The 17,061-nt window shown below is 39.4% G+C and overlaps 1 protein-coding gene across 1 annotated transcript in view; it reads right to left on the bottom strand.

Moving 5' to 3' along the window:
* The window catches only part of LOC138814268 (vomeronasal type-2 receptor 116-like), a 30,608-nt gene extending 16,391 nt beyond the window's left edge, over positions 1-14,217 (bottom strand). The window contains exons 1-4 of the mRNA XM_070003273.1: positions 14,059-14,217; positions 11,564-11,675; positions 8,325-8,397; positions 8,012-8,158 (exon numbers count right to left, since the gene is read on the bottom strand). Of these exons, the coding sequence (XP_069859374.1) occupies positions 8,012-8,158; positions 8,325-8,397; positions 11,564-11,675; positions 14,059-14,217 (491 nt within the window). The remainder of the gene's footprint in view (positions 1-8,011; positions 8,159-8,324; positions 8,398-11,563; positions 11,676-14,058) is intronic.
* Between the last annotated feature and the right edge of the window lie 2,844 nt (positions 14,218-17,061).

The following is a 17,061-nucleotide window of genomic DNA, read 5'->3' as shown; positions in this document are numbered from 1 at the left end:
GGTGGGAATGTAAACTTGTTCAACCACTTTGGAAAGCAGTATGAACGCTCCTCAAAAGACTTCACATAGACCTCCCCTATGACCCAGCAATCCCACTTTTGGGCATTTACCCAAATGTTTACAAATAAGACCACACTAAAGCTACCAGCACAACTATGTTTATTGCAGCATTATTAACCAAAGCTAAGAGATGGAACCAACCCAGATGCCCCTAAGTAGATGAATGGATCAAGAAAATGTGGTATATATACAAAATGTAATTCTATGCCTCCATCAGAAAGAATGACATTGTCCCATATGTTAGGAAATGGAAAGGCTTGGAAAAAATTATATTAAGTGAAGTAAGCCAGGCCCAAATAAACATAAGTCCCCTGGTTTCCCTTATTTGCAATACCTAGTATATGTATGAGTCAAGCGGAAAAGGACAGATAATGTGATGTTAGGAAAATGAACCCTTAGATATGTATATTAATGTTTTTTCTTTCATGCATGTGTTTCTAATGCATTTATAAGATGATTTCTTTGTTGCTTTGTATGTTCCTCCCCCACAATATAACCCCTGCTTTCACTATATTTGATGTCAGTATAACTTGTGGAGGAGAGGGGGAAAAACAAGTCATTTAAGGATACAGGTGGACCTGTTGCAACAATGAGAAGTACAAGTTGTCATGTCCAAAACTAGCTTTACAACGTTGGTGCGGCTTGGGGGGGTGGGGGTGGAGAAAGGATTAGGATGGAGGGTGAGGGGAGAGGCTGGGAAGGGATGTGAAGGGTAAACAAAGGAGGAGGCTGCAATGCTTGGTAAGAAATGTATGCATTATCCTGCCCATGTAATTGTAACCCCTCTGTACAGTATGTTCACAAATAAAATAAAATATATATTAAAAAATGTATGCATCCAACTCCAATTAACTCATTATGGAGAGAGGAACCTCAAACATAGTGGATGAGGAGAGAATTTTAAGCAAGCTTTACATTGAAATCCCAGTACCAAAGCCAATATTGTAAAGTACAGTGATCACTACCCTCTTCCCAATATATTTAGATTGAAATAGTGAAAAGAAAAGAATAGAGAGGAATAAAGAGGATCAAAGTACTCTTTTTCCTTTCTCTGTGTCCTGTCTGTGTGTACAAGTGTGTCTTTGTGTATGTATGTACATTATAAAGAAATTAATATCATGAAATCAACACCCATTTTTAAAAGGAAACAATATGTTTGACATATACAGTCATATGTGAAATCATCCGCATGGATGCCTATCATGTGGGTGATATCTTCTAAACAGAAGAAAATAGTTAGATTGAAGAAAAGCTGATTGATCATACACATATGGACGAGCAAACTGGAAGCAAGAGTGAAGGGTGAATAAAAGTTTCATCACTGGGCACTGGTGGCTCATGCTTGTATTCCTAAATACTCAGGAGGCTAAGATCTGAAGATTGCAGTTCAAAACCAACTTGGGCAAGAAAGTCTATGAAACTCTTGTCTCCAATAAACCAGCAGAGCTGTGTGGTTCAAATAGTAGAGTACTAGCCTTGAGCTGAAGAGCTGAGCAACAGCGCCCAGGCCCAGAGTTCAGGCCCCATGACCAGACCTCCCCCCCAGAAAATAGTGAAGGAAGAGGAGGTGTAGGAGGCGTAGGTGAGAATGTTAAAAGGGGTGACATTGATCAAGACTCAGTGTATTCATAAATTCTTATGTTAAATATTAATTCGTGTATACTAGTATCTAAAGAAAATGAGATTAAAAATTATATAAAACCTATTGGTAAGAGTGAAAATACAGGCTGGGAATGTGGCTCAGTGGTAAAGTGCTTCCCTGTATGCATGAGGCCCTGGGTTCGATTCCTCAGCACCACATAAGCAGAAAAAAAAGCTGGAAGTGGCACTGTGGCTCAAGTGGTAGAGCGCTAGCCTTGAGCTAAAGAGCTGAGGGACAGTGCCCAGGCCAAGCATTCAGGCTCATGACCGGACCCCCCCCAAAAAAAAAAGAGTGACAAGACAACTGATCTAAGAATGTTCTAACCTAGTAAATATTCTAGACAAATTGTAAGGATAATTCTTCTGAAGAGTGAAAATTATTAATATATGTATTGATTACTATAGAACAACCTAAATTTGGATGTCCAATATTACAATTGATGGGAGGAATACAGGCAGTTACAGTTTTCATTTGTATTTCATTATTATTGTATCTTAAAATATTAAATGAAAGTTGGGTGGTGGTGGCTCATGCCTGTAATCCTAGCTACTGAGGAGGCTGAGATCAGAGGATCATAGTTCAAAGCCAGATAGGGCAGGAAAGACAGTGGGATTCTTATCTCCAATAAATGACCAGAAAACTGGACGTGATCTTATGACTCAAGAGGTAGTGTGCTAGCCTTGAACTGAATAGATGAGAGACAGCACCCAGGCGCAGAGTTCAAGCCCCATGACAGACTATGTATCTATCTATCTATCTACCATCTATCTATCTATCTATCTATCTATCTGAAACTTTTATTACATATATAATATATAATATATAATACTATATAATATACATAATATGTAATATATTATATACATAATTTATATTATGTATATTATATGTAATATATAATATACATTATATGTGTAATAATATGATAATATATATTGATAATATACATAATATATAATAAAAATCATAAAAATTTAATGAAAAATTTCATTACAACATTTCTGCACATTTACATGGATTTGATCATAACCCTCTACTATTTGTGTGTATTTTCTCTTTTTATTTCATCCTCATCTTCATGGATTGTTGTCATCCTTCTAAAAGAACTTGTTGTAACCTATTTTAATACCTCTAAGTACCACAAAATCCAAAACAGACAAGTGGAAATTCCTAATCTGGAAATCCATGTTCTCTACTATTGAACGCAATAGCCATTGAAGTTTCTAAGAAGAGAGAAAGTGTAGAAGAAGTTTTAAGAAACCTGGAGAACAAGGTACATAATGGCAGTAGTGAGATGTGATCTGTCAATAATGACTGGGATGGAAATGCAGGAAAATCTATCAATTGAATGGCTCAATGAATGAAAATTTGAGGCCAAATGATTTGTTGGTTCCAAGAAACTCAGTTCACCATCAATGTCCCTCAATGACTGGAAGAAAGAAATGTAAGCCATACCCAGGGAAAAGAATGTGCATACAGAGTGTTCACATAAATCTGCAAGTAAATAAACTAAATATAAAAACACCCCACTGAGACATGATATATTTTACAACTGCCTAGACATTCTGCACAATGACACTAAGGGAGGATAATCTTAGGAGAGAAATGCAAAGGCTCAATACCTATGTGCATCTGATCATATAAAATAATATTCATTGAAATGAACTCCAGGAAATGGAAACTAGAGGTTCTTTTTCTTTGTTGTTGTTTTGATTTATCTTGATTTGTTCATTCATATGTTTTTTGGGATGGAATGGGGACACAGAAACAATGAGACAAAACATGAACAAGTTCAACAGTAGTACTCACTAGACAGCATATTTAAAATGAACTATATAACTTGTGGGTGAGGATGGGAGGGAAAGACAGAGCGGGATGGAAGGAGTAATAATGGTCAGAAAGCAAAGTACTCTTTATCTGACTCATGTACATGTAACCAGGCTATACATCACCTTTATAATAACAATATACAATTCGTGAAAAAGGAATGGAATAAGGCAGTCCATGTAAATGAAAAACAAAAGAAAACTGAAGTACCCATCACATATCAGATCAAATAGACTTCAATGAAATCACCAAAATGTGACACGTTTGTAAAGAAATGATGAAGGATAAAATCAACAAGATGACTTAGCAATTCTGAATGTATATTAACAGAATATCAAAGCATTTAACTATATTTAAGCAGACTTTAAAATAATCAACACAATAAAAGCTGAAGATTTTATGGAGCGTTCATCGTGAAAATAAACAGGGAGGTACTGGAATTCAGTTTCACCCTTGACAAGATGAGCTTCACGTTCACCTATTGAACAGTTCATCCAAAGTCTGAATAAATCATCTTTCATGAACATACCAAGAATTTTCCAGGAAAGATCATGGGATAGGACACAAAACTAACCAGATTTTTAAAATATTGAGTCTATCATGCACACATACAGATCACACAAGAAAAAACAGAAAATATATGCACATAACCATAGAAATGAATTTTTTTTCAACCATGAGTAAATAATCAAATTAAATTACTCAATTTAATTAAATGATTACCACAAAATTAAATAAACTGTTTTTCAAAACAAATGTCCTTGCAAAAGAGAGAATATCAGAATCTGTAGGTACAGAACAGGGAGGGAAAAAAATGAAAGGGTAACAATCTTTGCTTAAATCAGGAGTGCAGAAACTGTTCTAAAGGCCTTAAAATGCATCTCAAGAAACTAGAAAAATAAATCCCAACTCAGTAGAAGGAATTGAAATAATCAGTAGAAGAAAAAGTATCATAAAATAATAACACAATATTAATATTCAATAACGCAAAGAGGTGGTTCTACATAAATAACAGTATGATCAGACTGAAGTCAAAATCATGAACAATCAGAGGGTAAAGCAACAAAATTACACATACCAACACAAACACTCCATTATTCTGGATGTGAGAGTCAGTCTGGTGAAAATAATCATTTTTATTGAAAAATCATCTGCAGATTCAGTGCAGTCTCCATCAAAATTCCCCATCACTTCCTTTATAGAAATAGAACAAGGAAGACTAAATTTTATGAAAAAGTAAATCCTCTATTAGCAAGAGCTATCTTAAGGCACAAGAACAATTCTGAATTATACTTATATCTGTTTTTCTCTTATACTGTTTTGCCATGATAGCAGAAAAAAATCAATAAAGCAGACACATGGATCAAAGAAATATAAAACCAACAAGTAGGGCTGGGAAGGTGGCTCAGTGGTAGTGTGCTTGGCTTGCATGCATGAGGCCCTGGGTTCGATTCCTCAGCACCACATAAGCATAAAGAAAAAAGCCTTACGTGGTGCTGTGGCTCAAGTGGTAGAGCGCTAGCCTTGAGCTGAAGAGCTGAGGGACAGAGCCCAGGCCCAGAGTTCAGGCCCCACGACTGGACCAAAAAAAAAAAAAAACAAGTAATTACAAACAACTACAGATATCTGATTCTTGGAGAAGTTGTGAAATAATACACAGCCTAAAGATGGCACTCTTATTATGGGGTGGCATTGTAAAATTGAGTTTCCACACAAAAACTAGTTTCTATTTTCACCTTGTTTTTTTTTTTAACTAAAAATTGGTCAGTTCTTAATAGAGCCTGGAACTTTGAAAGTAATAGAGAAAGTGAGAGGAAATGTACATACAGAGGTAACTTAAACAGAACTCAAATAGCTCATAAAATGACAGCAATATTTAAGTTGTGGGTTGAACTTTATCTCATTCCCAAGGCACTAAATTGCACTTATACTGTGTTGTCATAATAGTAGAAAAAAATCAATAAAACAGACACATGGATCAAAGAAATATAAGACCAAGAAGTAATTGCAAACAACTACAGATATCTGATTCTTGGATAGGGAAAGAAGCTGTGGTTGTACCCAATTGAAATCTTTGGTACAATGAAAGAGATGCTAGGGCAGCCAAATGCATTGTTAAATATCTTGCTATCTATTCATTTCATAGAAGAATAATAGCATAGTGGAAAACAGCTCCAAAACTTATATACCAGTAGGATAATTCAATAAAGGAACAGACAATTTAAAAATGGAAAAGTACAAATGGAAAACCAATGAAGAAAAAAAGGCTCAACCATTTGAGCAATTAGGAAAATACAAATCAGTGATTATGTGTTGCCTATCAACCCAGACACAGATTGCAGTTTTGGTGATGGTACATAAAGCTTAAAGACTGGTGATTTCTCAAGAAATTAAAACTACCTCCACTGGTGGTTCATGCTTGAAATCCTAGCTGAACAGGAGGCTAAGAGGCAAGGGTCTTGAGCCAAGGCCAGCAGTGGCAGAACAGTCCATGACACTCTTCATCTCCAGTTAACCAACAAGAAGCTAGAAGTGGAGGTGTAGTTCAAGTGATAGAGCATCAGCCTTGAGAGAAAAAGCCAATCAATAGTGCAAAGCAAGCCAGTCACCATGGCTCCTGCCTCTAATCCTAACTACTTTCAGGACTCTGAAAATGAGCAGAAGAAATGATAGATATGACAGAGTGAAAAAGGACGTGGGAAAAGATATAAAAATGATCATAAATATAATGAATGTCTCTACTCAATGTATGAGGCATGCATGGTGCAACTACAATATGGACCAGATAATTGGCACAAGCACCACATTGTGTAAAAATTGGGAAACATTTCTGTAACATCAGTGGGTATAGAGTTCAGTTAAATCTCTCCCCTACTGATGTCTAGTTGCCATGCTACATTTATCTTCAAGAAAGTCTTATTGAATAAATACTGCTATCTATAGCCAATACCACACATAAAATTTTACTATCCCAGACCAGACTTCATTTCATATCTATGTGTAGATAAGAATCATCAAATGGCTAAAACAATAATACTTAATGCGGTTATATTAGCACATGATAAAAAGTATTCAAAAATTTTAGGAAATTAAGAGAATGAAAATCAAGTAAACTTGGTAAAATAGTGGATAATAAAAATAAACTAAGCCAGGCACTAGTGATTCACCCCTGTATTCTTATACACTTAAGAAGCTGGGATCTGAGAACAGTGTTTTGAAGCCAGCTTGGGCAGGGATGTCTGTGAGACTCTTATCTCTATTTAACCACCAGAAAGTGCCAGAAGTGGAGATGTGGCTGAAATGCTAGAGCACTAGCCTTCAGCAAAACAGTTCAGGGCCAGTTCCCAGTACCAAAATAAAAGAAAGAAAGTTACCCACATCAGTGACATATAAGACAAGGGTATACATCTTCTATAGCAGGGAAAAGAGTAATTCCTGTCCTGTGATCTCTGCTCTCATCTTCGGGCAGCTACATTAGGTTATACTTTTCATAGAGGTACTTGAAAAGAAGTGTAAATGATGAAAACAATGACAGTAGAAACAATGCAGTAGGAATCAGATCATTTGCCAGAATTCTTTGAAGTTCTTCATGGTCATTTTCCTTTTTTTTTTATTGGCTTTTACTTAATGAGACCCTGGAACCAACTAAAAGCCAAGAATATGCATTTGCACAAGTAAAGCAGAACTCATCAGGGCATATAAAATTTTCCCAGAAGGGAAAATTTACCATTGAGCTGCCTGGTCATGCTTGGATTGTGGAGCATTTCTGACATGAAATAATGACACAAGGCTTAGTTTGCAACAGTATCTACTTGTCTTTAGTAATAAGTGTGTGTGTGTTTGTGTGTGGCAATTCCAGGGCTTGAAATCAGTGCATCAGAAACTGTCTTTGAGTTTTTTTACTGAAAGCTAGCACTCTGTCACTTGAGAAATATCTCCACTGACAGCTTTTGGCTTGTTAATTGGAGATAAAAATTCTTGAAGATTTTTGTGCCTTGACAGGCTTCAAATCTCCATCCTCAGACATCAGCCACCTGAGTAGTTAGGATTACAGGCGTGAGTCACCCAGCCTTCAATAAGAATTTTTATCCATGTCTTCAAAATATAGGTGTTAATAAGGAAAAGTTCTCAGATTACTGGCCCAGGGGTCAGAATATGTAGCTGCATCCTTTGAGTTCCAGACTCATTCCAGGGACTCATCTTGATTGTAATAACATTCCTTCATTTTCTGTGATGGCACCTGGGATAGAGAAGTGATAAGAGTTTCTGGACTAAAGTGAAGACCCTACCAACCTGGAAAGTAGAAGATACCTGGAACAAGATAGAGTCCTTTCCTACTAGCTGAAGATATAAGACTAAATTCAGAAATTGAGCTGTTCCTGGTACAATACGGACAGGAGGTCCGTGGAGAGGAGACAGAACACTGAGCTCCCTCAGCAACTGCCCATCCTCAGAACAAAATAGTAAGGATGAGTTACTTACGGTGTGTGGTCTTCTTTCCCGGAAGAATCGCTATTACTACGATCAGTTCCCAAAGTGTAGAGAGGGAACAATCCAGTGATCATCACATCTCCATCCATGTGTGCTTGGTGCTTCATAGTGGAGAAGCAGCTAGTGCCAGCCAAGGACCTGACAGGGAGGGGAAGCTGGAGAAGAAGGAGTGTGAAAAACAAAAGATACATCCTTGAAGCCTCTGCCACTCTGAAATTCTGTCTAGAAGTGAGGACCCCAAGACAGATATGTTTTTATGTGCATATGTGTCCTTTTATTGATAGGAATCTATACTATAGCTCACCTTTCATCAATGCCTCCTGTGAGTCCCCAGAAGTCATGTGTAAAAGTATTCCCTGGGGCTCTAGATCTGTGGTCTTTATTCAGGAGAAAACCATGAGTTGGGAAACATGTTTGTGGAATTACCCCAGGTGCTATGATTTCATCCAAGACCACAGAATGTGAGGCCCAAGAGATGGAGTTACCCTGGGTTGTTTTTTTGGTCAACATCTGTGTCAAGTAGCTGTTTTCATGAAAGCCATTTGGGATGATGCAACTGGATTTCCTCAGAGGATGTCATTTGATGTGCATGGTGAAATGTCCACAAAAGTCTATACCACAAGTTAAGTTACAAGGGTATCATACCAAGAAGGTTGATTCCCACCCACAATGTCCATAATAGCCACAGAACATTGGTGGTTGATACAGGGATGTTCTCACAAGAATTCCATATGCAGTGGCCTCTAGATATGTACCCATTTATTGTTGCCTGAGGAAGCAATGATGCTGCTGAAACTAGCAATTACATGTGAATAAATAACTCAAAGTCAGTGTTGAGATTGAGTTCCACTTCTGCATTCTGAACTTTCCCTTTCAAACAGATAATGACTACTAAATATGCTAACACACATCAAGACATTTTCAGGATGTAGTAGTCTGAGAATACACAATAATAGAGGAAAATATTTCTATCACAAACTTAAGTCAATATCAAAAGCAATTCTATGTTTTCAAGTTGTCAACATATTTTAGATACAAATTCCATGTAGACTTCAGTGGCCCTGGAGAACAGAGATACTTCAGCATAATGAACAGTCTGTACAAGGCTGTAGTGTTGGATGCACATTGTGGGACACTTACCCATTATCATGCACTGGGTGTCAGAAAATATATCATATATGTACTTTAAAACTGTGGGAGGAAAAAACCTTTTCTAATGATATTACCAAGGGTCATTTACATTTGTTTATTTATTACATTGATAGGATTTTATCACTTACTTTTAAAATTCTTAGTTGCATATGGTAGCTGGGCAGAGGATTCATTTAGACCCAGGGGGTAGAACCTGAGATGGTCTAGATCCAGAGAGGGGCGAGATCCTGACACCCTCCTTTTGGCCCAGCCTGAAACTGTCCTCAAATTTTATGACCTGTCCATTTTTTTTTCAGTGAGACTTTGCAGACTTTTTGTTTTATAATTCCAAGATGCCTGGCTAGCTGCAGGTTGAGCTGCAATATTCCTGGAATGCTGAGCTTGTTTTTGTTTATGTTAGAGATGTGTGGCCTTCTCTCCCTGACCCTGCTTCCCCCTGAGTGGAGCTGCCCCCCTTCCCCTGGAGTCAGACTTTTTTCTGCTAGAGAAGGGAGATGCAAGGATAACAGAGTCATTTGTCCTTTTTAAAAAATGTCACTATTTCTCCAGCAAGTGTTACTGTCCAGTTGCTCTGGAAGGCTCCATGCCACTATTAAAGATGACATTCTTCTCTGGTAGGGGGAAGAATTTCCTTATAGGTGTTGTTCTTTGGAAGGAAGGGATTATGTTCTTGGTGGGGTGTTCACATTTTCTTGTGGTGTTTCAGACCATCCACAATGCGGTGAGGTCTATCTGCATGTGTCTGTGGCCAGCTGGGTTGTGGATTTCCTTTCTTGGTCTCTGAGTTCATGGTGAAGGTAAAGTGGAAAGTCCAAGTGCATGCTGTCTCTGCTGCCATCACAGTATGTCATGGCTCCCCCAGCCACCATCTTTGCCACTGCTGACACCGGCAGGTACTTAAATATGTCTTGGTATGCAGACTGCTTATAATTTTCTTCTTTTGTATTAATCCCTGTGTAATTGCAGCTTACATCATGTAACCATCCAGACTCTAAAACTCTGCTCTTCAGAGAGAGTTCTGTTGGTCCCCTGTTAATTTTCCACCATCTTCTGGAACTCCTTCCATTCCTAGAATTTTAAAGACAATGTGGAGATAGGGAGAGATTGAACCGAATAGCCTCAAGAATATTGTAGAATGAAAATATATGAATAGACTATTGAACCAAACATACTCCATGAGCACTTTAAAATTTAGAACATTGAAGTAGCCGGGCGCTGGTGGCTCACGCCTGTAATCCTAGCTACTCAGGAGGCTGAGATCTGAGGATCCCTGTTCAAAGCCAGCCCGGGCAGGAGAGACCGTGAGACTCCTATCTCCAATAAACCACCAGAAAACCGGAAGTGGCACTGCAGCTCAAGTGGTAGAGCGCTCACCTTGAGCTGAAGAGCTGAGGGACAGTGCCCAGGCCCAGAGTTCAAGCCCCACGGCCGACAAAAAAAAAAATTAGAACATTGATAAGGGGGAAATATCTTAGAGAACTAAGCAATATAATGATAGAAGGGCAGAACTTTACATATTTAGGAAAGCAATTAGAGAAGACACAAAAAAAGGGGTAATATATTAATCAAAAAGGGTAGTATTAAATGCAGACTAAGGCTAATATTGCAGTACAAATTAAGATTTTTCTCATGGGAAGAGCAACCTGTGTCCAGAGCAGCAAGGATCAGCAATATGAAATCACAGCAACCAGATGCAGAAAACTTTCACAATATCAGGACCCCAACCAGCACACAGCGACACAGGTTAAGGTGTGACCACAGTATCCAGATGCAGAAAAAGTTCATGGTGCTAGGAATTTGACCAGCACACCCAAGGACACAGATCAAGTAGATGAGAGTCCAGCATCCAGGGGCAGGATACTTTCATGTGCAGCCGGTCAGCCCAGTACGATCATGCGGAACTGTGAATACCCACGTGAGGACCAGTCACATGAGAGGCCTGCACTGCTAATGACCCAGAGTGCTAGGCCCAGACCTCTCCCTCCCAGGACACCATACTCGAAGAGGATAAAGAGGCCAGAAACCATCTTCATCCCTCTCATTTGTCTGCTTCCAGCAAGAGACCACTGGAACTAATACTGGTTCAGAAATAAGACCAAACACCTTATGTAATCCTGGCTGCCTGTGGAAACCTGATTTGCTAAAAAGGCAGCGGAGGCAATTTCCCTCTCACCTGTTGGGAGCATGCCCCTTCCAAAGCTCACGATCACCCCTGAGGTCTGAATTTAGACTCCCTCAGACCTTACTTCAAGCCACCCAGATATCCCACCAGTCTGAGAAGAGCTTGCCAGCCTGGGGGCCAAGCACGTGCTAGTGCACCAGCATGAGTTAGCCCAGGGCTATGCACGGGCCACTTGCCAGGCTTAGGCCAGGGCGGGACTAAGCACTTACTGCCAACCAGGTGCAAGCCAGCCAGCCCAGGGCCAAGAGCCTGCCAGTCCGATGCCTCACACCCACTCTCCGAAGGAAGTAGAAACCAACCCGGGGTCAGGAAGATGTCAGCCTAGGATACAAGTGAAAACAATTTCCTGAACCAGAATGTGGGAGCCCGCACCCTACAAGACCCACATCTGTCTCAATCCAAGACTTTGTGTGGGAACAATTTCCTGTGAAAGCAAAGTCGAAACAAGTGCCCTCCCTCCTACATCTCAAATGAGATCTGAGTGCTGGAACGCTGCTACTGGCCCCTCTGGAAATAATGTGATCCATGACTAGGGCCATAATGAGTTGCCATCTCCCTCCTCCCCTTCCCAGTATGACTAGCAGGAATTTACTTATCTGAGACACAAACGGCCAAGACAGTGGTCTACTGTGTGCCACAAACCGTGAACAAGACACGGGGCTTAAATGTAGGCCAGAAATTCAGTCCTTTCGCACATTCCATCATAGGAATGATTACAGGTGTGCACTAGTATTGACACTAACATCTGTACAGGACTGCACTGGAGATCTGATTCTCTCAAGCTCCACCACTTACAGAGCTGAGAGGACAGACATCTGCTATCCACACAGCAAGAAATCCCATAAACTGTTTTTTTAATTGTCAAGGTGATATACGGAGGGAATTCAGTTACACACGTAAGGTAATGCTTCCCATTTTCTGGTTCTTATCCAGTTTCTTACTTCAAAGCTTTACTTTTCATCATAGAAGTCTATTATGTCTTTTATTAGATTTTGGATCCGAGTTTTATTTACTGTTTGTAAAGCCATCATTTGAAGTTAATATGACATCAATTGTGTGTTTGTTCAGTTTAGTTTATCTTAATGGAGTAAAAATTCAATTGGGCCAAACAGACAAAAAGAAGTTATTTTACCAACTTTAAGTAGATTGACCTTTAAATTTAGTTTGTGTATTACTTTAAATTTTCTAGTGTATATGACAAAATGGATTTCTTTATGATATGGGCACATGAAGTTTTTGATCTGATGTGCTCATATCCATTACTGTTTATTTATTTCCTTTAAAAATTTAAATTATCTTAATGCCCTACAGTGTTTTATTTTCATTCATGCATGTGAAATCCCTAATGTTTTAATAGAATATATCTAAGCCCTTGAAAGCAACAAAAATTAGATAATTTTTTTCATATAGCATTTGATTGTTAATACCACATACACACACACATACACACACACACACACACACACACACACACACACACACACACACACACACACACACACACACACACACACACCACACCACACCAAGATAGGCAAAACATAATTTAGGAGCCAAATCCAGCCTACTTTTCATTAATAAAGTTTTATTGTAACACAAAAGAAAAGTAACTTCATATTGCTACATTTTCCTTGTTCCATTCTTCATGTTTCTGTCCTTTTTTTACTCTATAAGCTTCTTTTTTATGTGCCATTAGCTTTCTCCAGTCCTGCCATCCATACACTCTTGCTTGAGCACATTAATCCATCCATGTATACATTCTCTTTAGTCCTTCATTTAAGAAGACAGAGAGGATGATGCAACTTTACTGAAATCAACTAGTAAGAAATGAGCAGGTTCAAAATATTAGGCAAAAGCACTAAAATCAAATATTCTCCCAACCATTTCATTTCACACCATGAGGATTCAGTATTTTACACATTAATATAGCCTCAATTTGCTTAACATCATCTTATGTGGACATATGTACATAGCTTTAGACCTTTTCTGCTTGTCCTAGACATATACTAGTTATTGCAAATAAGGAAAACCATGGGACCTATGTTTCTGAGGGTCTGGCTTACTTCACTTAATATAATTTTTACAAATCTTTCCATTTCCTAACAAATGGGACAATGTCATTTTTTCTTATAGAGGCATAGAATTCCATTGTGTGTGTGTGTGTATGTGTACATACATATATATGTGTGTATACATATGTCACATTTTCTTGATCCATTCATCTACCGAGGGGCATCTGGGTTGGTTCCATATCTCAGCTATGGTAAATAATGCTGTGATAAACATAGTTGTGCTGGTAGATTTAGTGTACCCTTGTTTGTGATCATCTAAGTATATCCCCAAATGTGGGATTGCTATGACCATATAAGATGATGATAAGTGAAATGAACCCCAAGATAGAGACACAAATGGTTTTTCCTTTCTTCCTATTGTTTTTAACATATTTCTAATGTACTATTTGAATTTTTTGTTTCTTTGGTATGTTCCTCCCCCATGGTATAACCCCTGTTTTCACCGTATTTGATTTTGGTGCTATGCATCTTGCATATACACTTTTCTAATTTGGGGAGGGAAAGGGATAAAACAAAATGCTTTTGTTGGGGGAGGGTGCCTGCTATCCATAGTCCCACTCTCAGGCCTGGTGAGAGGGAGTTCTGGGGGTTTCAGGTTTGTAGACTGTTAACATAGGCCTGGAGCTCTGTACCCAGTTTTCCCAGGTAGTCACAAGCTCCTTAGGAACTAAGCTTATGTCACTGTTTTGTTCTGGTACGATCCCTCCCTTTTGCAAGGGGGCTGGGGTCAGAGAGCTTTGGGATCCCACAGGGATTGCCACCCAGGGAGTGGACTCAGTTGGGTTACTCATGAGGTCTGAAGCTGGTGCTGTGCTGGACCGGAGAGCCTGTGCTCTGGCGGGTAGGATGGAGTTGGCAGGTTCTCAGTCAGAAGGTCTGGGTGATGGCAGGTACAGATGGGGGGGTGGCTCTGCTGATGCTGAAGGGTCTCCTCTGTGGTGGCATGGGGAGTCTTGGTGCTGAGGTCCCAGGTGGAGGTTGGTGCAGCAGGCTGATGATGTGGGCTGCAGGAGTACATGCTGGTTTGCAGCAGAAGCAGAGGGAGATGGCAGGCCGGCAGTCAGGGCAGCCTTGGGGCTGTCTGCCTGCAGCTGCTAGGTGTTTCTGTGAAGATGCCTATAGAATCTTGGTGGTGCTGAGGCTGTGAGAGCCAGGGTGGCAGCAGGGAGGGAGCCGGTCCCAGCAGAGTGCCAAGTCTTCAGGGGAGTTGGCCCAAAGAGCTTAGAGCAATGGATTGGCTGTGGCTATGGTTTCCTGGGAACCTTGTGGGGTTGGCAGGGGCCCAAGGGAATCCTGTCAGCACTACAGTCTTGGGCTGAGTTTGGGGACTTACACAGTGGTGCGAATTTCTGGCGATTGTAATGGCAGTATTGCTGAGTTCACTCCTTTCCCATAGCCGCCCCAGGGGAGGAGGTGGGTTGAGGTGGGGGATTCACTTGCTTGGAGGTCTTCAGCAGATTCCCTCCTAACTTTCTGTGGGTCTAGTGTTGAGCACTTTCTTCAGTTTTTGGGTGCTCCTCTGCTTAAAGTCTGCAGACAGTCCCAGAGCAGGTTGTTGGGGGAGTGAGGGGAGGGAGGGCAGGGGTGGTAGGGGGAGCCTCCTGGTGCAGCTGCTCTGCAGGGGTCCCATTCACTGTTTCTCTTTCTTCTTTCCTTATTTGCCTGCTAGGATAGTCCTCTTGTAGTAGAAAAAGTGTTTAGGAGTTTAGAGTTTGATTGGCATGGATCTCTTGAGGTAAAGTGTGGCTGTGCCCCTGGATCTTCTTTTGGTCCAAGACACATAGTGGGGGCTACCTGTAAGAGCACTGTCATGATGCTGGAAGGGATGTGGTCAAAGGGAACGCTACTGCATTGTTGGTGGGAGTATAAACTTGTTCAAACACTCTGGAAAGCAGTATGGAGTTTCCTCAAAAGACTCCACATAGAGCTCTTTTATGACCAAGCAATCCCACTTTTGGGAATTTAACCAATTGATCATAAACAAGGTCATATCAAAGCTACCAGGACAACCATGTTTATAGCAGCATTATTTACCATAGCTAAGATATTAACCCAACCAAGATACCTCTCAGTAAATGCATGGATCAAGAAAATGTGATATATATATGCATATGTATATATATATATATATATATATCAATAATGGAATTCTATGCCTCTGTCAGAAAAAGATGACTGCCTCTTTTGTTAGGAAATGGAAAGAGTTGGAAAAAATTATATTAACTGAAGTAATCCAGGCACAAAGAAACATAGATCCCATGGTTTCCCTTGTTTGCAGTGACTAGTACATGTCTAGGACAAGCAGAGAATGTCAAAGGCTATGTACATATGAGCACATGAGATAATGCTAAGCAAAGTGTACCCCAAGACAGGGACACAAGAGGTTTTTTTGTAATTTATTTTTCTTTCTTGCTTGCTAGTGTTTTTAATGTACTTATAATGCACTATGTGATTCTTTTGTTTGTATTGTATGTTCTTCCCTCATGGTATAACCCCTGTTTTCACTGGACTTGATACCCGTGTTCTGCACCTTGTATATACATTTTTATAATTTGGGGAAGGGAATGGATATTGCAGAATGCTTAATTGGGGATGCAGGCTGACCCATTGTGATGATGAGATGTACAGGACCATATATTGAAAATGAACATTACAATGTTGGGGTGCAGGTTGGGGGATGGGTGGGACGAGTTTGGGTGGTGGGGAGGGAAGTGATGGTAGGGAGAAAATAAAGGAGGAGGTAATAAAGTTCACTATGAAATGTGCTCATTACCTTACTCATGTAACTGTAACCCCCTTGTACAGCATTTTTTATAATAAAAGAGGAAAGAAAAAAACAAAATAATGTTAAATAAGGATACAGGTTGACCCATTGTAACAATGAGATGTATACAGAACGCTATGTGGAAAACAAACTTTACAACTTCAGCAGGGTGGGGGGGGAGTAGTTGGGGAGGTGGGGAAGGAAAGGATGGTAGGGGAAAAACAAAGAAGGAGGCATCAATGCTCGATAGGAAATGTTCTTATTACCTTACTCAAGTAACTGTAACCACTCTGTACAGTATTTTTACAATAGAAATATAGAAAAATAATATAGACTTAACTCTAATAATGGAATTGTAACATCTATATGAAAAATAGATTAAAACTCAATAGAAACTGGTAAGTATTTTGATCATATCCTGATTACCATGCTGAGGAAGTTGGAAATAAAACACACATACATTTTTCAATTGTTAAACACCATGCCCTTAAGAAGAGAGCATGCACAAAACATTTTTGTCAATATGTTGTTTTATTGTCAACTAAAATTTAATTAATAGAAATTAATAGTCACTTACATAGTCATTTCTTTGTCAGAAATATAAATGTGAGAAGAGAGTTAAAGTCATCCTGATCAGGAAAATCCATGAGATTCTTATTTCCAATTAAAGATGATAAAGCTAGAAATGAAGCTGGGGTTCAAGGTAGCCTTGAGTGAAAATGGTAAAGACAGTCTAGGCCTAGAGTTCAATCATGTATAAATTTACTTAATATCAGAAGAAACATGTAATGAGAATTAAAAGAAACAAAAAAAGAATGTGATTGTGTTCATATGTCTTAAATATATGATTGGGTAAAAAATAGTACAGAAC

Source organism: Dipodomys merriami, unplaced genomic scaffold (assembly GCF_024711535.1).
Source record: "Dipodomys merriami isolate MVZ:Mamm:240054 unplaced genomic scaffold, mDipMer1.0.p SCAF_6, whole genome shotgun sequence".
Taxonomy (NCBI): Eukaryota; Metazoa; Chordata; class Mammalia; order Rodentia; family Heteromyidae; genus Dipodomys; species Dipodomys merriami.
The sequence above is the reverse complement of the archived record's forward strand: the minus strand, read 5'-3'. Positions and strand labels throughout refer to the sequence as shown.